Consider the following 23,871-nt stretch of genomic DNA (forward strand, 5'->3'; position numbering starts at 1 on the left):
CCACCTTGATGGCTGAAGTTCACTTTTCTAGGCATTTCGTTTTTTGCGAAGTGATGACTCTAGTGAAGACTCTCCTGGGAGATACAACCTCAAAACTTTTAAAATAAGCATAAACCTACGCACCCATTAAAACGTCAAATAAACCCCAAAAAAATTGGTCTCTATATGCAGTTCTGTAGGCTCATTTGAATAAATCATACAAACATAAAAATACTACTTAAATTATAAGACGATCACTAATAGATAAGTTGAATGCAACCAAAGCTACTGTTGCAACTCCTGCTCGTAAAGCCGTTTAAACGCACTATCATTTATTAAGTCTCGACCGCTGACTAAGGCTATAGCAAAAACTTTTTGGACTAAAACTCTTCTTATATTTAAAAACGTGGCTACTTATTAGATATCTACATTTTTGTATACTATTTTAATTGTCCCAGAATCTACACATGCGTTAAATATATAAGTTCTTCTTAATATTGTATATTTATGATAGATGTTAAGATTGTCTATTAAAATCTATTGATAGAATTTATTTTAATTGCAATCAAAAAATATACGAATCGATTCGCACACAGTCGAGCCAAACTCGGTGATTGCCAGACATGGTGACTGACGCAATGCCATTCAATATTATTTACCACTAGGGTATTGAGTAGGGTACCAATATCGAAATTTTAATTACAATCTATATCTTTATATTTGAATAAAGTATATCAATATTTGATTGTATTTTTCGTTAGTAAAGTTAGAACCGAACATCTTGTTATAATTACTGCTGACGGTTATGAAACTCCACAACTCTTGCGTACAGTGCTGCCATTTAATAACACTATATATTTAGTGTCAAATACAATAATGCTAGAGGTTGTCTATAGTCTATGGCCCTGAATATAACATTTTTAAGCTCCTCAAAGATAAATAATTCTTATTTTCCAATCTATAATCTACAGTCCCTATGGTTTTAGACCAGCTGTTCCTGGTAACAAAATCTATTTTGTATCATATGACACCTTAATCCTGATAAATGAAATATTATGGCCACGTCAGCTATTCGTCAGAGGTTCGATGAACTGACGGTGTTAGGTTCTGTCTGAAAATGGTAACACTTATTATATTCAATCGCACACGTCATCCGCAATTGTTGTAATCTTATCTGATACTATGTTATGTTATATACAATTATCGTCTATATTAGGAATTGAAATTTATATTAATAATTAAGGTATATGATGTATGTTTTTTTTTTCAATAACTGCATTCACTTGACGGAGTTTATTATTGAGTAGCAAGAATTTAAATTTTGACGAATAAATATTTTTATATATTTAATCGTGATTATATCAAATAACATAACTATGTCTAATGTCCAAAGAGTGTTTCCCTATCTAAACATTTTTTTCTAACTTTTTCTCTAGAAGTCAACAAAAAGAAAGATGAATGTGAATTACTTAACTTGGTACAATATTATTTATTGATTTAAATTTTAAACTAAAATAAATTCTATCAAACATTCCATAAATTTTATCCAGTATTCGCTATGCATTCTGCAGATAAACCGTACCTACTAAAAAAACAAAATTGAACGCCACAGAGTCCACAATGCATAACAATACCTAATCACTAATTAAAGTTGACAGTTGAGAATCTGCGGAAATCTCATGGAATTTCGCAACACACTTTATGTCTTTATTCATTAAAAGGCCATTCTAATTAAAATTACTTGAGCCGTGTTACGCGTAAATAAATTGCGGAGCGGAGCGCAGTCGCTTGTTGCGTCCTCTCTGCATTTTCTTTTTCAATCTTGTTACATATTTGTGTGGCTTGACACCAACACCTACCGTGTTAGAGCGTACAATGCGGGCTGTCGGTACTACAAAGGGCGCCCGGACGATTTGCGGCCTGCGATCTCGAATATATCGCGACAATACCATAGTAAAGTCGTAAGACGATGTATGGACGAGTGCGTTCTTTGTTTGGCGCAGATTGCATCTTTTCCGGCTAATAGAATATCGGTTGTAGGATTGATGCTTTTATATTGACTTTTACAGAGTTCCAGAGATATTGGAACTCAAGTTAGAGTTATATTAAATTTTACAATCAAACATAAATTACGTTACCTAGCTATTATAGGCTTTCTTTTTATTATTTTCGTATCACCTTGAAAATAAACCTGACACAATATTATTTAACTATATTTGTCTATGCTAACTGTTTATTTGTCTATACTTAGGTACAAAGTCATGAATAAAAAAGCGCATGTCGATATCGTAAAAAGGTACTTAAGCACCCAGTACTCTTAAGAATTTTAATACAAACTTAGATACCAGACCATATTACCATACTAATTATATTCATTACTAATGTACGTTTAGTTAATTTTACTATTAATTATACTTAAAAACTCCGGCTAGTAGGATTTCCCATTGACCATGCCAATTATAAACAATGATAATTGCATATTATTGGTAAGCCGCCACTTTGGTTGACTAGTTATTACAGATGCGTTTGATGGCCAGTGAATCAATAAAGGGTTTTTGTTGGCAGGTCTGTTATTTTAAAAGAAAATTAAATAATATTACATTTAACTAGTATTTATTTTATGTGTTAAACTATCTAGCCGGATATTGATTTGTTCAATGCTTCTAGCAGAAAAGCCCTACAAGGAATAGGTTTCGAACACGAATATCCTACATTAAAAATGTCAGTGACCCATTATGTATGCAGCCGACCATTGCTTGTTAAGCGTTGTTCAGATCGCACAAGATATACAAACTGATTATGGTATATAAAATACCTATCTATTGCAATCAACCAATTATTACAAACAATCAACATTATTAACTTCAGCAAGAAAATTATGCCAATAGAAAGCGTAAATTCTACTAAATATAATGATAATTTTGAAACAAAAGCACTCTAGTTAAATCAGTTATGGTCGCACTAATTTATGTGATAGTATAATAGCTGTTTATGGAACAATGCGCTTGCGACGGTAGCTTGTCGCCCACGTGTTTAATACATCTGGAACTTAGTAGGAAATTATAAACCAATACACTTAACTACATTATTTTAAGGTTATGATATGGAGAAGAATACGAAAATTTATGACACAAATACTTTTTGGTTTATCTTAATGAAACGTAATGATACTGACAAATAAATAGAGATAGATATAAGCAGGTTCACATACGGTTTCTGTTGTCTGGTGTTAAATGTTTTGAAGTCTTAATTCTCGTAAAAACAAGATTACGCCCATAACCGGTACTTGGTTAGTTTACCTGTTGTCTGATACCGATTATTGTAGTATGTACTGATTATTTAAGTGGTATTGAAACATAAATATTTTAGTTTAAAATTAATGTTAACCACTTTTAAGTTACTCCAAAAAAACGGTTTGTTGTAATACATTCGTCGTGTATTTGTTTTTATAACTATCTACCTACTACTATTACTCATAAATTAATTGTTTGCATGTAATCGATGAGCAGTGTTGATGTAGTGGCTTCAGTGTTCACTTTCATAGTTGAGGTCGTACGTTCGATCCCTAGCTGTACCAACGGACTTTGTTTATATGCGCATCAAACGCTCGTATGAAAACATTCTGAGGAAACCGGCATGTCTTTAATCAAAAATTTACATGTTCCAGACGGCTGATCACCTACTTGTCTACATTAAAATAAAAGTCATAGTGCCACCAAATTATTGTCATTATTGCATATTAATTCATTCGTCCTCTGAACGATTGTTAAACTGAAATGGCTTAAAACACTTCAAGTTCACATAAACCTTACATAATATAAACTTAATAAAGATCATGTAAATAAAATTTAAGATAGAGAATTTGAAATTAATCAACGAAACAGAGCCATCTAGTGGCATAAAAGAGAACTTGTTTTTTTACAGTTTATACTGTTTGTTTTCAATAAAATTATAATTTTTTTTTAATTAGTAAAGGGTTGATGCGAAATAAAATAACCACTTAGAAATTGATATGTCTTCTTTTATACACAGTATAATAAACTATTTACACACTGTACAATGCAACAAATAATCTATTAAGTACTCACTTACACTAAACACACTTCTACAAACACATAAATTATCTTGTGTGATATTAAAATATTCAAAATCTAAAAATAACTCAAAATATGTACTTATTCCGACGTTACGATGTAAAATCATTTACAAACATATAAGGTTGATACAATTGTGCCTAAAATTTAGACAAATCAACTTTGAAATAAAATTTAGGCCTTTTCACACATTTCATGTGTAAATAATTCATAATTTCGTGTACAAATTATACAATAATGTTACCAACATTTCGACTCAAATAAGACCGACAACACCTACATCTAATTCTAGCAATTATCTAACACACAGTGATAGTTCAGTCTGTCGTTTAAATAACGTTGGTAACTTCCTCTAACTCATTTAAATGTGAATGATTTCACAAGACTAGCTGTCAATTTCTTTGGCTACGATGTTCTAAGCGACTTAAATAAAATTCATTGACTGTACAAAAACTTATAAATAATGATGTAAATGGCATATAAAATCGGTGCTTAAAATTAACAGAAATAAGGAATCTTATAAAAGTAAAAAATATTTTATACTTATAGTAAATTATTACGCTATCTAACATTATACATTATTGACATCAGTCAAATGAGTAGTGGAATAAACTATACAAGATGGCGTTTTCGTACAAACTAAGTTACTAATCATTTAAAATAAGGTTTTTCTATCGTAGTGTCTTGAAAGTAATGCTTTCTCTGTCATCTAATGATATTTATGGAATTCTTTTGTTTGTATTTATTTCTCAATAAATAAAACAATAGCAAAGTATCGCCGATAGATGGCGTTATTTTACAATGATCAATCGAGCTGTCAAAGTTGACGGCACTTAAAAAAAAAATCTTTGTACGATAGAAAAATCTTTTCTTAGTTCTCACCACAGATTAAATAATATTTACTTGGCTAAAGAAAAATCGATACAAAAAATAATTGCTTTCTACAACTATCATCTACATTCGTGCGTTCTCCATATATTATCTACATTTTCATTTTGGAATAATCTTTCTTTTTACAAGCACCGATATGTATGTATGTATGTATATACCTAAACTACATTTCTCAAATGTAATAATTTAGAATTTGATTTTTACACTTCTAGGGGCATACTTCTAACACAATATCGAATTTTAGCTCCAATTATATCTATGAAATATATAATACAAATTATATTTTATGATGATTTGTGACATTCGTTACAATTCTTTCAAATATCCATTCCTTTACAAAATAAAATATTTTCTATGAAAACTCAGTTATTGTTATTTACTGTAACAAAAATAAAATTGCAAACAAGTCATTTTGTTATAATTCATAACTTTTTGTATTTATGGAGCATGAAACACTTAATCTGACTTTTTTTGTACACGTTTTACAGTTATTATGCCGGGAATCGACTTTCTGGGTACTTGCGTCAACTATTAATAATAATAATGTTTAGTATTGCTTTAAGGTCCTATTGTTTGGATATTAATAAACCCAAACAATTTTATCAAACAGAAGCTCGCAATACATGTAATTTTTTTTGTTTATTATCAAAGTTAATAAATATAAAATCAAGACTATAAAGATAGGAAAATTTAATATAACGCCTTCTTACGGCGGCATGGGGACTAATTCAGCCTTCCTTATATTATAATTACAAGTATTATATTAAAGATACACTATCGACGGATATGCTTGGGACTTTAAAATATCAGGGTTTTCATGTACTTATTCGATTGTGCCATAAATACTTAAATTATGTAAATGTAACACACAGTATTACTAAAAATAATGAAACTAATTCTACAATAGCTGCCATGTTTCAAAATAAAATGGCACAGATAAAATATATTGAGTTCATGTAGTCAATTTGAAATTATTATTGCAAGTATTATGCGAAATATTTCTTTCCAATAAAATAAATATAAGGTAAATACTGTTAATGTGTTAAGGATATAAATGAGTCATTAATTCTACTTTACCCTGGTACATGGGACGATTCCCATTTACTTTGCTTACAGCCTTCGAAATTTATTGTCCACACATCCGAAACTAGGAGCGCTGCAATTGTATTGTCAATCGAGATGTTAAACATAATAAAATGTTAAAATCAGACATTACAAGTCCATTTCCAGTCAAAGGCGACTAAAAATTAAATATCTAGATTGACATCACGAACAGAACGATTTTCATATGAAATAACAATTCCTTACACTTTATGCGACATTGAAACGTACAAATTACCAAAAAGATTTGCTTAAACTTGACCGTCCTTGATCTACGCACCCTTTAACGAACATCTATAGGCCAGCTCATTCAAACTTTTATCTTAATTTACTCATAAACACGTTGCGTATGTACGATACGCAACGTACGCGACGCGCACGTATTCGTTTCGTACGTCATATTATTAATTTAAAAATCGTCAAGCCCGACGAGGTTAGACTCACGTTCAGACCACGCACTGTTTTAAAAAGCAGCTCCTAAAGTTGCAATTTTAAACCATATTTTATTTCTTTATAAATACTAATGAACCGGTACCAACAAAGTACAATTTACAGGCGAATTTTAACGCTGGATTTTCTAAGCCTCCAGGTAATATTAATATCGACAGGTTATCAATACTCACAAAGCGCCAATTTCTGGATACAATTGGGGTATACCAGACCCTGTTTCTCTATATTGCAGTGGGTCAGCTCTAAATTCGACCGATTTTAAGGCCATATGTCCGTAAATTTTCGTGAATTTGTCGATGCAAGCCGAGCGCTGCGTCATATGTTTAGCGTCCGCCGAAAGCATTTCAGTATTCGTACATTCAGGGCATTTGAACTTTTTTCGGGGTGTCACCTGAAATTTTACGTTTAATAGAAATTTAACATCCAAGCTATAGACATATCCTTTTTTTTGCTTTATATCCGTTTTTTGCTTTATATCCGTTTGTTTGCTTTATATCCGTTTTTTGCTTTATATCCTTTTTTTGCTTTATATCCTTTTTTTATCAGTGAAACTTTTTGTGGATATATCCAATGCTTTAATTTTATGTTTATATTTCTTTTCTGATTTCTACTTTTAGAGATGTATCTGTTTGTTTCAAATGAATAAATAAATAAATACACACAGCAATTCTACCGTGTGTGCATATGGACAACCTATGTAAAGCAATTGAATCTCACGTTTTGAAGTATTTCCGAACCAATTCGATTTAGGGTCCTTCAAGAAAAGAGCCAAGCTTCTTGAAAAGCTGGCAACGCAATTGCGAGCCCTTTGGCAATGTGAGTGTCCATGGGCGGAGGTTTCACTTAACATCAGGTGAGAAGAGAAAGAAAAAACACGTAACTTACGACTATAATACAGATCATGCCATTTCAACGTGCCGTAATTTCAATAGGACCGTAGAAAAATATGTAAAAAAAAATTTGAACCTCTGTAAACATAGTTTCTGATTGTACTTAGATTTCGGAAATTATGTCCGAGTTTTGAATATATTGACTGATGCTTATATACCAGATTTATTAACTGTGTTATTCTATGACTAAATTTATTGAACGATCCTACATCCTACAACTACGAAAATCCAGAAAAAACATTAAAAATACCTTAATAGGTGCCTTCCTTGTGACATTAGCTACGAGGAAATTCATTGCAATATCTTCGCAGTTGAAGTTGTCGTCCACCCATTGCCTGATCTCAGAAGGCATCTTATGTGTGTAGTACCACGACCAGATTTTGTGGTGAAACGCTGCTCCAGTTAACACCTTTGATTATGTATAACGATTAGTTTTTTTCAAAAATACTATTTCTATATACCAGTGGGTGAGTAAATAATTATTATTTAGAATATTTTAGTTTAGTCTAGTGAAGTGTATAACGCGTTAAGGACAATATTAATTTAATAAAAGGTAATATAGATAACATATAGTAGCATAACAACAAAATACAATTGAAACATTAACGAGAAATACTTAATAATTTATGTATTACATTTTTTATATCGAAATTTAATTACTAATGATCATGAATCATAATGAAACATGTTTTTGTGACGCAAAAAAAGTTTTGTTAAAGGCGGTATTTATACATTGACACAGAATATAGCATTAACGCAATTGTTTATTTTTTAACAGAGTAACCAAAATGGTAATAAAAAAATATCAGTGATGCTACAACCTCTTTTTAAGTCTGGCCTTCAAATTACTGAATCTGTTTCATGATAATGTTTTAATCTAATAGGCAAGTAGGTGACCAGCCTTCTGTGCCTGACACCGTCGTCTTTTTCGTTTTAAGGCAAGCCGGTTAAGGGATGTTAAATGCGCATAGAAAGAAAGTCCATTGGTGCACAGCCGGGGATCGAACCTACGGCCGCAGGGAAGAGAGCAGCACGCACTATTAATTAGATTATTTTTAAAATCATTATTATGAAACTTTACATATTTGTTATTTGATAATGTATGTAGAAGAAGCTATGAAAATTAATTTTAATTGTGATAGATAAATTCCTGCTACTGAATATCGCCTCCCGTATTTTCTGAGTTCGATTCCGCATATAGTAGTCGTTATGGACACAGACTAATAAAACAAAGATGTTATACCATAGATATTTCGTTCGTCCATTCACTGTGGTACTTCCAGGTGGCGGTGACGTTGTCCCACACGTGCAGACGGGACGGGAAACCCACTATCCGATCTGGAAACTCTCGCCACACATCAAACCTGGAAATATTTGACAAACATATTTAAATTTCACCATTAAAAATAATAATTTTCTTAGTTTCAGTGTCTCGCGTTTAATTAAAATACATTCTTCTAATATAAATTTAATGTTTTAAAGGTTATATTGTCATTTTATTTTGTTATATAATGATTCATACTCGTGAACGGGTGCTACTTGTGGTGAGTGGTGGGACTTGAATTCGTTTATGCGGTGATGTTAGTTATTTCGACTATGTATTTGCGTGTTGTTCCCACGAAAATATAAGTGCGTGTTCCTATTTCACCATGCCTCCTGCTGATAGAGGATCTTTGACAATCTGAGACAAATCTTTGTTTTTAATTTATTTTATTATTATATTAAAAAGAGTGGGTGAGAGTTTATTGCCAGTTCTTCTCTTCCGTTCTACGCCCTTGATTTGAGAACTGGCAGTAAATGTAAAATTAGAAGCATTTAATGTATTTTTTTTGACGGTCATAAGTGTACATTGTGTTACCTATATGAATAAATGATTTTTGACTTTGACTTTATATCGAAACTCAGGTCTTGATCGTTTCAGTATTGTACGGCATTCCGAAGTTGATGTAATTTTGTAGTATACAAGCCTATACTTAATAAGCAGTATCGATCGAGAAATGATCCCGGGAAAATAAATTAGAAAACAATTTTTTTTTAAGTCCCGTAAAACATCGATTGTCTGTAAAAGGATTTTCACGACAAACAATTTCGCAACAAGCTTTTTTTATTACATATTTTTAAACAAAAAAGTTCCTGATTTCGCTGTTTTTAGCTAGACAAAGAGATGTATGAAAAGATTTGAGACAAATCTTTAAATTAAAATAGAAGATTAAACTTACCCAAACTCCAATTCATCGGGGGTCAACATAATAATATCGTCGTCAATTGTCAATTGACATTCAGTCTCAATGTCATCGTAGGGGAAGAACCTATTTGACAGCTTGTTTTCTTTTGTTCGTATCACTTTCAACGGCTTGTTAATCACTGGCCACTCGGAAGCTGGAAAAATGAAATTACTATTATTATCACTACTCAATTACATAACAGAAATGTTAGTCGGCGATTAATATCGATTTATCGTTTGAAATTCGATTATGCAGCAGTATTTCATTAGAAATGTACAATAATACTTTTAAATATATAACCTATGATCAGGCAGATCTGTGGCCGAGCTATGCAGCACGGGAGTGTCAAATCTCTCCTTACCTATAAAGGGACACAACGAATACTTGTGTATAATATAATAAAAAAACTTGCTCGTACAGTAAAGACATTTAAGCATATGTTAAAACAATTTTTTTACCAACAATGTTATTTATGTATTTATTTATTATCTATTCATATATTCATCAATTTGTACACTAAGAAATAACTGTGAAGTATTTAAGATCTGTAAAATCATTTATTCCGATGAAAGAAAATTCTGCGTGGTTACGAGTTGCAATACGAGCTTTAAAATAATGTTAGCAAACTGAAACTGACAGATTTCGCAAAGGCAATCATTTTCTTTTCAATAAAGCTTCAATCGTTTTAATATCGTGATTTGCGTTTCGTTCTCCTTTGTACTGATAATATTTTTACAACAAAGTCCTATTTTTTATTATTAAAGATGATTTTTAATAAGGATAAAATTTAATAGTTAATTTTAAATTCAGTAATAGGCCCTAATCTACGTTCGACTATAGCCTGTTTTGTGTCAAATATTTAATATATATATATATATATATATATATCGCAGCCAACGCGTTTAACTAAACGGCCGCGGCGTCGTTTAACTAGCGGCCTGAATGATATTCAGCCATTTCATAAAACAGCTACGCAAATGATTTGGATCGTAAGAATGGCCTAAACATTAGCCATCTAGTTTATTAAATTTTGTAATAAACGCTAAGGCTGCTTATCTTTGAGGCCGTTTGTTAAACGGCGCCGTTTACTTAAAAGGCTAGGCTGTACATTGAAATTGAATTGGCTGCGATATATTATAAATGTCATATAAATATAAGTTAGTTGCCGTTCGTTTGTTTCGCTATAACTCGAGAATGGCTCGACCTATTTGGGTTATTATAATCTTGAAATATTTGTGGAAGTTAAGTAAAAAACAATACTAGAAACAACAATTGAATTTTCCAATAAAAGCTGTATTTTTAGCAATAAAAATACTGTCACTTGGTTGTCATATATTTATACATTAGTTTTTCAGAGCTATAGTATAAAGGCAGATTATTTTTTTATACGAACTACGTATATTATATACGAACTTCACCGGGTCGTCTAGTTATTATATTTGCCGAAAAAAATATAGATAAATTTAAAGTAAGTTACGTTATTTTCAAAACATAATTATGATATATTAGAAGTTTCATTTGTTTTGAATTGAAATCTTCTTAAATTACGTGCAAAAAATCATTTGATACAAATTTTACCTTATATATTTCTGTGGGATGAAACTCGAATAAAGTCGTCATAATATACATAATATAAGTTAATAAATCGTCACTCTAAACTTATAAAAATTAAAAAAAACTGATGTTTAATTTAATGAAGTTTGTAATTTAATTATAGCGTTAAAACAGTTTTTATGAAAATTTCTTGGAAATTTGCTATCTATATATTTTTCAAAAGATTGTATCTATTTGATGGATTAACACTGCTTTACCCTTGATATTTACGGTTAACCTAATTAATTAAAAGGGAAAAAGAGAGACAAGAATATTATTAAAGGAAAACTTTGATTCTGTTTTGTTTTGCAAATATGTAGTTCAGTCGAAATATGACTTACGTTAAATTGACTTTCTAATAACAATTAATTTGTACACAACACACAAAAACAAATATGATTATTAAAATCTAAATTTTTGTTCTCAAATAAATAAAAAAAATGTGGTTCTATCAATTTATTTAAAAATATCATTTATGGAGTACGTCACTACTATGAAAATTAACACATTTTGTAATCGTGGAAAAATTTAAAGTTATCGAACTGTTAGAGGCTGCTGGTACCATACAATACTACAGTGGACTCTCGATAATTTGACACTCGTTTATTTATATCTCTCGATACTCTGATTTTATTGTCGGTCCTTTGAAAAATACTCGAAAAATTTAAATTTAGAATTATGTAAATAATTATAAGTTTTTAATAATAATACATAGCTTCAATCCGTTCAAAAAGTGTTTTTCTTAATGTGTAAAAGCTATTTAACAAAAGACAATACTAAATTGAATAATATCAATGTTAATTGGTAATTTGAAGTTAAAGGAATAAGTTGCATACATAAATAAGTTATGGGTAAGTTCGCATTCCAGTATTTTAGTTGCTAACTACATCGTGACAATGACAGACAGGAGGCCGCCCAGTTAATAAAACATTACCTACTTCAAAATAAAAACTTGTGAATTATTGTATTTAATTGTTAATATATAATAATAAGGTAGAATGAATAATTGACGATTGTTTTTAATGTAATAGAAGGCATACAGGCACACCTAAATGATATCGGCACATCGAAGAAGAATTGGTACGCTCTTTTCTTGAAGGACCCTAAGTCGTATTCGGAAATACTTCAGTAAGCAGCTGGTTCCACATAGTGGTAGTACGCGGTTGATATTTTGTATTTTAACTTTGCAATTTTAATCAAACTATTATTTACTTGAGTCCCCCTCTCCCTTGTGGATATTTAAACACAGCAAGCGTTTAAATATTTTGAACTATTGGATTTGAAATTTATCTCTGGTCCCTTGAGTTTTAAATAACGACTGCATTTTGTTATATAACGGAAAATACAAGCTATGTTAACAAGACAATCGATACATAATTTTCACACACTTCAAAATTCTTCCAACCCAAAAAAAAATCCGCTATCGTACTAATACGTACGTATAATTTACGTAAACCGTAGATATGCTGTGGAGTTTATCTGTATGATAATGCAGACACAGTCGCCGTGATAAATTATTCCTTGAAAATATAATATTCTTTTGCCCTGCTGTAATTACAACTACGCCATTATGCACCATTATGTCTCACATCTCTAGTTAAAGAGAAGTAAACAAAAACTCAATTTTCTTTTCAGCGTTACCCAACACAATACTCTCTTTAAATATAGCATACAGTTCCTGTATACAATTTCAAGCTTTATTATGAAGACAAATTTACCCTGAGTTCGTCATAAATAATTCAACAAAGTATCTATGTAGAGCAGTGTTGGCCTTGTGGCTTCAGCGTGCGACTCTCATCCCTGCGGTCGTAGGTTCGATCCCCGGAATGGATTTTCTTTCTATGTCCGCATTTAACATTAGCTTGACGGTGAAGGAAACCGGCTTGCCTTTACACGACAGGCACAGAAGGTTGATCACCTACTTGCCTATTCGATTAACAAATGATCATGTAACAGATACATAAATCTGAGGCCCAGACCTAAAAACTTTGTAGCGCGATTGATTTTTTTTATCTATGTAGATCGTCGTACCCATTTAAATCTGAAATCTTTTGCCGACAAAGACAGTTACGATGGTTTCAGGTATTCATATTATTATGTTAATCCCACACCACCAGCTCTAGAGTGGCAGAGTCGTGTTAGCCCAGTTAAACGTGTAACCTCCCTAATGAGCCATTGCGTTCGAACCCCAGCTATGTATCAACGGATTTATCTTCGTGAGCAATTAACACTTGGTAATACGGGAAATTATCACGAAGAATTACTTTACAAATTCAATAAAGAAAAATTACCAGACGTACAAATGTTTCCGCTATCGGTTCCCATTGGTATTTGTTGGGTTTACGTGTCAACATACAACATTACTAATATTAGTCTATTTTATTTATTTTATCTAAATATTAGGACATGCCTATGGAAATATATACATATACAACCCTAACTATTAACAACGAACATTAGAGTTCTTTGAACAATGTATAATAATTTTCTTTTAAAGGCTGTATCTTTATTTTCACATTTATAACGAATTGCGAGTAAATAGTAATCATTTCATCATTTCATTTTCACGCTTTTATTAAACGTTGCAGTTTAATAAAAGCGTTTTACAAATACGTTTCATAATATATTTCTTACGATTCCACTTGCATTTACACGCGACTGAGCATTTTCATCAACAATTTTAATATTTAAACAATATTTTCTTGAAATAAACGCGTACATATTCGATTTATAACCATAAATCATATAAAAGTAATAATATAAATGGATAAAAGAAAATGGATGATAAAACATCTACTAAATTTATAGTTTTGATAAGTCTTAGGGTTCGATTCAGAAATGAGACTCAGCAGTTAGCACGTACAATGACTCCCATAATATTCGAATTATCTATTTTGAATTTAGAATTATAAAAAAAATGTTTTTTATGAGACATTGACGTAAATAAAAATAATAATGTAATGATTCCTAAAGAGACTGACTGACCGAGTTTAAAAACCTTCTTGTGTCTAATTTTGTAAAGGGATTCGTTGGCCGCAGCACAAATATCCCTAACTCAACAAAATTCTGAAGCACGCTTCCTAATAATATGAAATGGCTACATCAGTAGTTCAAACGTTCATTATCTTATATCAACTATGGCGAAATCATTTCCATATTTCCATTTCAAAAATGCATAAACGATTGTATATGATTTAGCTATACGAAACTTTACGGTTTAACAAAAATCTCGGTTCATTTTTATGTCAACCACGGCATAAAATACGTCCGCTCCGCTAAGTGCATGAGGCACTAGACATGACACGAGACTGGCGGCAGTTTCGAATAAAAAAGCCTCCATTTAAACTCAGCAGTTTATAATGATTTTAATTAATTTTTTACAAGGAGGACAAACGAGCTTACGGGACTTCCAAAAAGGGCAGTCATCGAAGCCCATGAACTTTAGTGGATGCGCTGCCGGCCTTTGACAGAGGAGTCTGCTGTTTTTTTAAAGAGTTGGAGTCGTGTCTCCCCCGGATCACCCCACCGGGTGTAGATCCTACAGTTCGCTAGTCCACAAAAAGACCTTGTCAGAATTCCAGTTATCAAGGTGATGCCGTGATGAAGGTATCTTTCATACCCAACTAGGTTATCAGCTTTCTTTGCCCAATCACGTGTCACTGATTTAGTTATTTTTCTCACGTCACACTCACCACTTGAGCACACATTGGACATGTCAAGTTGAAATGAATGCAGATTTCAGTTGTGTAACGTTCTAGAAAACGGGACATTCTAGTTAATACATGATGTCTACATTTACGGGGCGAGAAAATATTATTATTAGAACCCCATTGGTGCACTCTTCCCTCAACTTATTTAAAAGTTTAATCTTATAAAAATGTTTGGCAAAATGTGTTGCTAAGCTCAAAACTCAAAGACGACAAATTCGAAAAAAATACATATGAAAATCAATAATCATACTTAGTCTTTGGTTAACATAGCTTTTACACATTGAAAAAAAAAACAATTTTTTAACCGGATTAAAGCTATTTGTATTATTATAAACTTATAATTATTTACATAATTTTAAAATTTTCGAAAATTATCAAACACCTGGCATCCAATTATATTTAATTAAAACCCCAAGACAAACAATCCGCGAAAATAGAGGACACCGTGAGTCATTTCTGCAAAAACCCGTCATCTTTGAGTCGATACCAACTCCGGGGAAATAAATACAGACAACACAACTTTCTCTGCAGCTGTGATACTTTTGACATTCAACACCTTGTGTCTTCAGTCACCGTGACCACGCACACTGTAAAGCACGCGAAACGTCGCAAAAATTTAAAATTAATAATATAAATAAATAATTTTAAGTTTTCAATAATACAAATAGCTTTGATCCGGTCAAAAAATTATTTTCTTTCAATCAAACCTCAGTTAATCATTACGCAGCGTAATGAAATAATAAACGAGTTACTGATCTGAAAGGCTATATGTTTATTTTTTGCCATTGTGTCCAGAGACTTTTTCTATCTCTCAAATTTTTATTTTCTCTAAATTTTACTTTTAGAAGATACAATATATTATTACAATAAAGTAGTTCCCGAATGGTGCGTTACGCGTCTCGCGAGCTACGCCACGCCCCGTCTACATCGGTAATATTTTTTTTGTTTACAATATTCATGGCCGGGACGCAATTCGCTATATATATATATATATATGTTGACAGACCTTTCTTTAAGTCACACGCTAAAAACGATTGTGAAATCATCGTGAATATTTATCTACTCATGCGGAGCCGGGGCGGATCGCTAGTATGACAGTCAATTGATTCGTAGTTGATTTCACAATAGAAATCGCCTCTAGAATTACTGAATCTATAGTAATATACTGGGTTTTATAGTAATATTCTTAGAATTATAAGTCTGGAATAAGACAACAACAAAAACTTGTAAGTTTCAGTGGCACTACAACCTTTTACGTCTGGGCCTCACATTTCTGTATGTGTTCATGGACATTTGTCAATCTAATAGACAAGTAAGTGATCAGCCTCCTGCGCCTGACACGCCCTCGACTCTTTGGGCAAGCCGGTTTCGTCAAGGTTTTCATTCACCGTTCGAGCGAATGTTAAATGCGCATTCAGAAAGAAAGTCCATTGGTGCACAGGAGATCGAACCTACGACCTACGGGATGAGGGTCGCCGCCACTAAGCTAACATTACTATTTATAACTAATACCAATTAAAATTACCGATTAAAATAAAGTAGGACTAGATTCGCTTAGTACTAACAACTCGGAAAAGTTCATATAATATCCGTAGCGCTGATGTAACTGTAACTTGAAATTACGTACGAAGACTTCTCTATTAAAATCCTAATCGCTATTGGCTTCTGAAATGATTTCCCTATAAAAATAAATTAATATCACAGACAGGCCCACGGGACTCGACTTCTAGGCAAAAACGTATTTGAAAACGTTTTCAGTAAAAGCATACTCGAGCCTAGAGACTCGAACACTAGCTCGCTTTGTATAAGACTTTGAACAATACCTTGTTGACCACCTGTTAGAGACTGCACTAAGTCTGAAAGGGCAAGTATTGTGGGCCCTTATGAGTGTTTATTTAGTAAGTGTAAACAGTTGAAATTGCAAACGGTGAAACCGCTTTACTAGGCTGGAAAAATCGGCACTCTGTAACATTTATTTTATTATAAAAAAATATTTCAACAAAAGCTTGTCCTATTTCAGAACACGATTGAATTTTCACAGTCCTATACACTGAATAAATACAACCAGAAAAACATACAGAAAATATTATTACAATATACATTCAAAACGACAAAGCAAAAAACGATACATTGAAAAAACATTGAAAGTGTATTTCGATTAATGTCCAATAGCGTCCAGTGAAAAATGGTTTCTATTATGTTGCGAATACAAGTGATATTACAATCTAAATATTTAATTTCACTCTCGAAACACGGTGCGTGCGGACATAACTATCCACGCTTGTATTGTTTTTCAAACAAGGTATTATTTAACACCGTCAAAACACTTCAGTTTCAGCAAATTTGTTTCGAACATGCAATCCATCACGGTTGAGGATAGACGATTCAAAACTTCATGAAACCAATTATAGCTTGAACGGCGAGCTATCAACACATTTCGCTGATAGTTTTGACCTTTTACGCCCTTTATAGTCCGTCTTCCAACATAGAGGCTACCGAACAGCTACTTAAAAAAGCTGTGTATGCATTTCACAGCCAAGAGCTTTTAGATAAAAAAATTAAACATTTTATGAACTCTAGTTTATTGATTATAGGTATTTATTAACAGTCTTTTAACGATAAACTTGTTTGTAACGCTTAATGAGGTTTAAGATTTTATTATGCCGATTTGCCGATAAGTGTATTCCTAGCATTTGTTGTCTGTTTCTATATAATTTTAATAAATTTCTTATAGATTCATAACTCGTGTAGATAATTATAATGAGAATTAGGATGCTAGGATAAGGAGGCTAGGAAGTTAGTAGATACAATATCGTGGTAACTTAAAGCATTCAGCCCTACTATTACACGATTTTATAACTATAGTTTCAATAAATTTATAAAGGAATTTACGAATAATTGCAGCGCAAATTCTATAGAAAGGTCATGTTTTGTCGTCATCACAATTGGTATGACCTAATTCTCAAAGAAAGGTACCTTTGCCGTTGTCATTATAGAAATATCAATTATACTTTTGACAAAACGTTAGATTCAAAGGAATAATAATGAGGCATTCATGGCCTAATTACCGGCATTCTTGAATATAAAATACATAATTTTAATTGTTTTCAAGCACCATTCCTAATTTTATCTGAACATCATTTTATATGCTTGCACGCTAGAAGTGCTTTGTAGAGAGTGAATTAATTAATAAATTAATGACCAGTAACACTGATCATAGACAAATCTCTAAACATACCCAAAAACAATAGATTTTTTTAAAAAGAAACGTAGGTCGAACGGTTTGGATGTTATCGCCGGAACTTGTCAAGTTGACACTTTTCATGCGCGTCGATGGCAGGTTTCCAATGCAAGCAACTATTTCACATGCCGCGTATGATAATTACAAAACTTTTTTTAACTTGTTATACGTTCGTATTTGTATTTTACATTTAACAAATATTATAAATAAATAGGCGAATAGTTCATCTCTATTCCTAACAATTAATTAAAGTAATTCTTTAGTTTGAATACAACAAAAAATAATTCACAAATCTTCTCTGAATCTTTAGGGTGAGTTTCAGAAGACGACTTAACAAGAACTATGTCTTCTATCTGTCAAAATTTAAATCGATTTTGACATATGGGGGTGACAAAACGCTAAGTTTCGTCTGAATCTAAAGTGATGGTATAACGATTAAAAAACTTACCAGGCGGTGGTTGCAATTTCTGATTATTCCATACAACCAAAATCTTCGCGAGGCTGGGCGTTCGTACCAATTTTCTGATGAGCGTAAACAGACTATCAACGCGGTCATATGTCAATATGACAGCCGTGAAGCCTGGCGCCTTCGGTGCTGTTACTGGGAGGAACAGAGGATTTACGGGCCCGTACTGCAACCAAACAATTACATTTCGAATTATCCTCCGTAGCGTTGATACGTAAAAATTTTTTTTCGATTAACAAAAACAAAGAAACAATAAATCAACATAATTCAGGTAGTACGGGGTACATTATACACAAAAGATTTTCATCTGCTTTGACAAGTAAAACTTAAAACTTAATTAAATTAGCACATAGACCTACCTACATAGCCAGATCAGAGCCAAAATTCAGCAAGAACCTGACTATTCTCGGAGGGTCTCTTCGAACATCAACTGGATTATTGAATACCTAAGTTTCGCGTTAAATAATGAAACTATTTGCTTAGTCATCCCGACGTCGAGCCAGGGGACAATAGTTATCAGTATTACTCAAGCAGTCTGTGTCAGAAGACTCGCAATTGAATCGCCGGCCTGTAAGTTCTTTAAGTACGTTTTCCTGAATCGTATTGACTTTAACCGCTCATTGCAATCTATCTTGGGTTTTTGCGTCCAATCCAAATAATGTATTGAATAACAATAAATCATCAATATGTGGAACCACTGAAGTATTTCCGAAGCAACTCGACATAGGGACAAGGAAAGAGCGTACCAATTGTTAAAAACTACTAGAAAAAAATTGTTACTACCTTTTATAGTACAAGTAGTACTATAATAATTGTTTAATACGTATCTTAATATAAGGATGAAGTCTGGCTTAAAGATTGCGATATAGGCAGTACACCTATTTAAAAAAAACTAAGTTATCTTTAACGGCTGAATAGGTACTGCATTTCAGACAGTAGTAAAATACTTTGTAGCAATATAATTGCAACGGAAATGCCAAGGCGATACGATAGCGGACTCGAAGCCTCCGAAATGCGGTCAATTCGGCATTGTCGTGGTTTTAGTGGGTATTGGCCAGTTGTCTTCGCAGGCTCGAGTACCAGAAACAATGTTACCGGTCTAAATACGATGATATATGTATATAAATAATAATCGAACACGATAATATCAAGAGAAAACTGTCTTACTCGATTAACATTGTATTGGATCACGCTTTAGATAACAATGGTTTGCGTTTTATGCGTGAGCGCGATTTAGATATCATGTAGCCTAGATTATAATCTAACACAGCTGATAAGTAAGGCGAATGTGACTTCAGAAGTTACTTTATGTAGTTCCATTTCCAAAAATGGAACACTTGATCATGTCTTGTCTATCGGTCCATGTCACATACTTATCAAACCTACCTTTGACGTTACTTAACCCCTAGGTCAAGGGTCTAAAGGCTTGAATTAAATAAGAAAGTGAAATTTAAAAAAAATAGGCTGTTTATCTTAACGAACACTTTGAAAACCAAATTACTTTTATGCTGGAGAAATATGGTAGTTATTAATACATACTCATATCCCTAAACTATACTTAGAACTACGGAACCCCTTTTGAGTGACGCTGAAGTGGTGTTGCTCAATTACCTGAAGATATTGTAGACTTTGTAAAGATGTTCCATTTAATTTCTACATAAATTAATTTGAAACCTGAAGGAGGTTCGCGTATGTTTTTTTTATTCGAGATATGAATGCCTTTGCGAATCCTGCGCACTAACAAAGGTAATAGAGATATGCCATCACATTCTAATCTATGCGGAAAGAGAACCGGAAACTCACGTCTGGAGTTTCGACAGTATAATTCTAATTTGCTACGCGGCATTTCATTAATTCACAAACATTATGTTTCATATTAAGTATTAAGATGATTGACTTACTACAATGTAAGACTTGTCAACAAATTAAAGTCATTTGCGACCTCAAAGAGATTATTATAGTTAAATTATTTTTCTGAAAGTAACGGCGTTTTGCTGGCATGTATAAATACATGAAACCCATAATGTTTTAATAGCAATAATCCTAATAGAATTGGGATCAGTATAATAAGTTGGCAATAAGATAACCGTAATATTTTATTTCAATCATCTTAGTGTTTCGATAACAAATATTATAGCTATTTCTACTACTCAAATAATTAAATGGTATTTAAATATATAATTATATTATTTTAAAACATTAAATTGTTTATAAATATTTAAAACAAAATCTATTCGAACCACGAAATTAGCTATCCTATGCAGTATACATACCGGCTACAGTCGAATCATAGTTCGTGGTATTTTTAAATTCCTAGAATATTCAAATTTGATCACGATATATGACAAATAAATGAGTTATAATAACTTAATAATACTCTTTATATTATTCGAAATTTATTCACCGACAAAGAAAAAACTATGTCAACATGAAAGACACATCTTTTTGTATATAAGAATTAATTCAATTGTCGTGTTTAACACTTTTTTAGGCATTAAGAAATATCTAACAAAAGCGGCCGCAATAAATAAACTATGTTTTTACAACGTACCTAAATGAACACTGACCTAAGTTAATATAATCTGGGGCAATCATTACCAATCAAATATTTACAGCTAATCAATATAACCCTCTTGATTGATATCATTTATACGTCAGATCGTAAAATCTTATATTAAATCAATATTAAAATACAACCACCAGTTTTTGAACAAAACATTAAAAATGTTTTCATTGTTTTAAAATGTTTTTTTTTTATGAAACTTTGTTAATGCGAATAATGCATTTGCAATGCAAGACTGCAATTCTTATATTCGTGACTGGTGAAGGCTTTTTCCTAGAAGTGACCTAGAGCTTGACTGATAACGCGATGACGTGAGTCTTAGGTGATGATGGCCCTTTTAAAAAACCCTCTTAATAGCAAATTATAGTGAATTTCGAATTTAAATAATATGTCAGTACATTCTTTTATTAATTTAGGTAGAGGTAGCAAAGACAAATATTTAAAAAAATATTTGTGAATATTTTGATAATAGTTGTTATATGCGGATTTGTGGCATTTGTTAATTTTACAGTTTCGGGTGTATGTGAATGGTGTGTTGTCAAAAAACATTAACAAAAGGTCAAAACTTACCAAATGCTCTGGCATATTCCAATCTTCATACATTCTTGCTGACAATGGAAAAACTTTTTCATTTAAAATTTCCAACGTCGTCATAGTGATTTTCTCTATGTTCGCAAAGTATCTTTCATAAACCCATCTTAATTGCCAATATAATTCTCCACGTCGTTCATTGCTCACTGAATGTACGATTTTTAATACATTTTTTATATTGTCCTCTGATATAAAAATTGCTATTCGATTCCAATCAATGTGAGAATTGAATGGCATTACTATAGTATCGGCTATAATTATTGGAATGCATTGTGAGGCTAATACATCCATTAGAACAGTCTGAATCAATCTAGCACTTCGAACAACTAAACAGAATAATCCATGTTTTAATACCTCTGGATATTCAAATTGCTTTCCAGTAGTGTACTCACACCTCTTTGTGAAATCAATTCTATCATTCCCACAGCTGTCTAAAAGTAATAGATCATTTGATGATGATGCAATACCTTGAAGTTCTATTAAATAATCTTCTGGTATATTGATCTGTGATGAAATTATTAAGTAATCTTTATGTTTTGGCTGTGTACTGTTGATATTAGAAGCAATATGACTGTAGAGTGGTATTGATATGTCAAATCCATATCTAAAAGACCATGTATCAAAGCCAGCTCCTGCTATAACTGCATAACTTGTGTTAAGGTCAAGAACAGTATTGTAATTTGGTTCAGATCCTGGCACCATATTAAAGATGAGATGATTTTCTCCATTGTTCCAACTGTGTAAAATAAAATGTGTCAATTTAAGTCAGAAGGTATATTTATGCGAAAATTCAAAATAAATTGACAATCACAGAGTTTTTTTTTCATAATCCTAAACAGCTAGTTCAACAATGTAAAGTAATAATAATTTTCCGCATACAATTTTTTTAACTTGTTTTAAATTCGTTTGTTTTAAATTTTTAATTTGTTTTCATGGTTTAGAATTTATTTTGAAATGGTTTATTAACACAAGTAACCTGCACCAAACACTATCTAGATTTGTTAAATGTTTTAAAATGAATTCAAGAATTTTAAAAACTTACTGTTTTAATGACTGCAGAACTTGAGAGATATGTGAGCTTGAAAAAGTGTTTTGATTTAATGTATCTATACTAGGCACTAACAAACATGCCTCATCAGGATTAGGAGTATAATATTTACTACTCTTTATTGTTTCTAAAATCTCAAAAAATTCTCTAGAAAAACGTGAAACTGATCTCCCATCATTAGTCCTGTAGTCTTGTGGTGGATATATGTATATTGTTATTTTATCATGCCCTCCTCGGCCACATTTATAGACATTAAAGCAATTCCAATACGTGCAATTTAACACACGAGAAGCCGAAAACGCATAATCATTAGAAAGTTTTTGAATAGGTAAATTAACAGCTTCCAAATTTACTACTTCATAAAAATTTGTCCGCGGTGCACTTCCCGAGAAAACATACACTACAGTAAACACTAATGATATCACTATAAACAACAGTAGACCCACGAAGAACCTATGATACAGAATTTTCCTATACGATATATTATACTTCGCTTGCTTGCTCGTTTTTAAAAGCAAATCCGCAGCCATTTGTGATTTCGGCGATTAAATTGGATCTGTTAATTTATATATGGCACCCATCATTATGTAAAACTGTAATTTCTCATTCAAAAGTTCTTAAAATTTTAAAACACTGTACAATGCTAAACCTCCTCCATACACAAAATCAACTTAATTTTCTGAGAAACGTCGAGTCGATCTATCGAATGTCGTTGAAACTGACAACCTAATATGACAATGACACTTTTAATGAAAGTTGATAACTGTCAGATAAATTTTGTCTGACTGATCTCTAACTTTTTTTTATCAATTTGATGTTTTACTATGTCTTCAACATTTGTATTGTATATATATATACTATTAATTCCCTTCATTTGGTATTAAATATATGGGTTAATTATTGTAATAATTCCAGTAAGCATAAATATTCTCAAGTTTTACATAATTTAGTATTTGATCACAGCCGAAATGACGCTATGAATAATAAGTTTATGTGTCACAACTCACAACTTAAAACTCACATTTGACG

General features: G+C 32.0%; 1 protein-coding gene across 1 annotated transcript; it reads right to left on the bottom strand.

Annotated features, from left to right (window-relative positions):
* Positions 1-3,979: 3,979 nt before the first annotated feature.
* On the bottom strand, positions 3,980-23,518 carry LOC123713481 (exostosin-2). The gene is made up of 7 exons (XM_045667163.1): positions 22,837-23,518; positions 21,774-22,530; positions 18,623-18,806; positions 9,625-9,784; positions 8,649-8,769; positions 7,656-7,814; positions 3,980-6,906 (listed from the first exon to the last, which is right to left on the bottom strand). The coding sequence occupies exons 1-7, from the start codon at positions 23,370-23,372 to the stop codon at positions 6,685-6,687; spliced, it is 2,139 nt and encodes a 712-aa protein (XP_045523119.1). The 5' UTR covers positions 23,373-23,518; the 3' UTR covers positions 3,980-6,684.
* Between the last annotated feature and the right edge of the window lie 353 nt (positions 23,519-23,871).

The sequence above is a fragment of the Pieris brassicae genome, chromosome 8 (assembly GCF_905147105.1).
Source record: "Pieris brassicae chromosome 8, ilPieBrab1.1, whole genome shotgun sequence".
NCBI lineage: Eukaryota > Metazoa > Arthropoda > Insecta > Lepidoptera > Pieridae > Pieris > Pieris brassicae.

Bases quoted from the DNA above. Each gene is read 5' to 3' on its own strand.
- LOC123713481 (XM_045667163.1), bottom strand. From the start codon at position 23,372: ATGGCTGCGGATTTGCTTTTAAAAACGAGCAAGCAAGCGAAGTATAAT. The intron at 18,807-21,773 runs GTAAGTTTTGAC...GTTTGGTTGCAG, and splicing joins GGAATATGCCAGAGCATTTG to TACGGGCCCGTAAATCCTCT. The intron at 9,785-18,622 runs GTAAGTTTTTTA...TCATTTTTCCAG, and splicing joins GAAATTGCAACCACCGCCTG to CTTCCGAGTGGCCAGTGATT.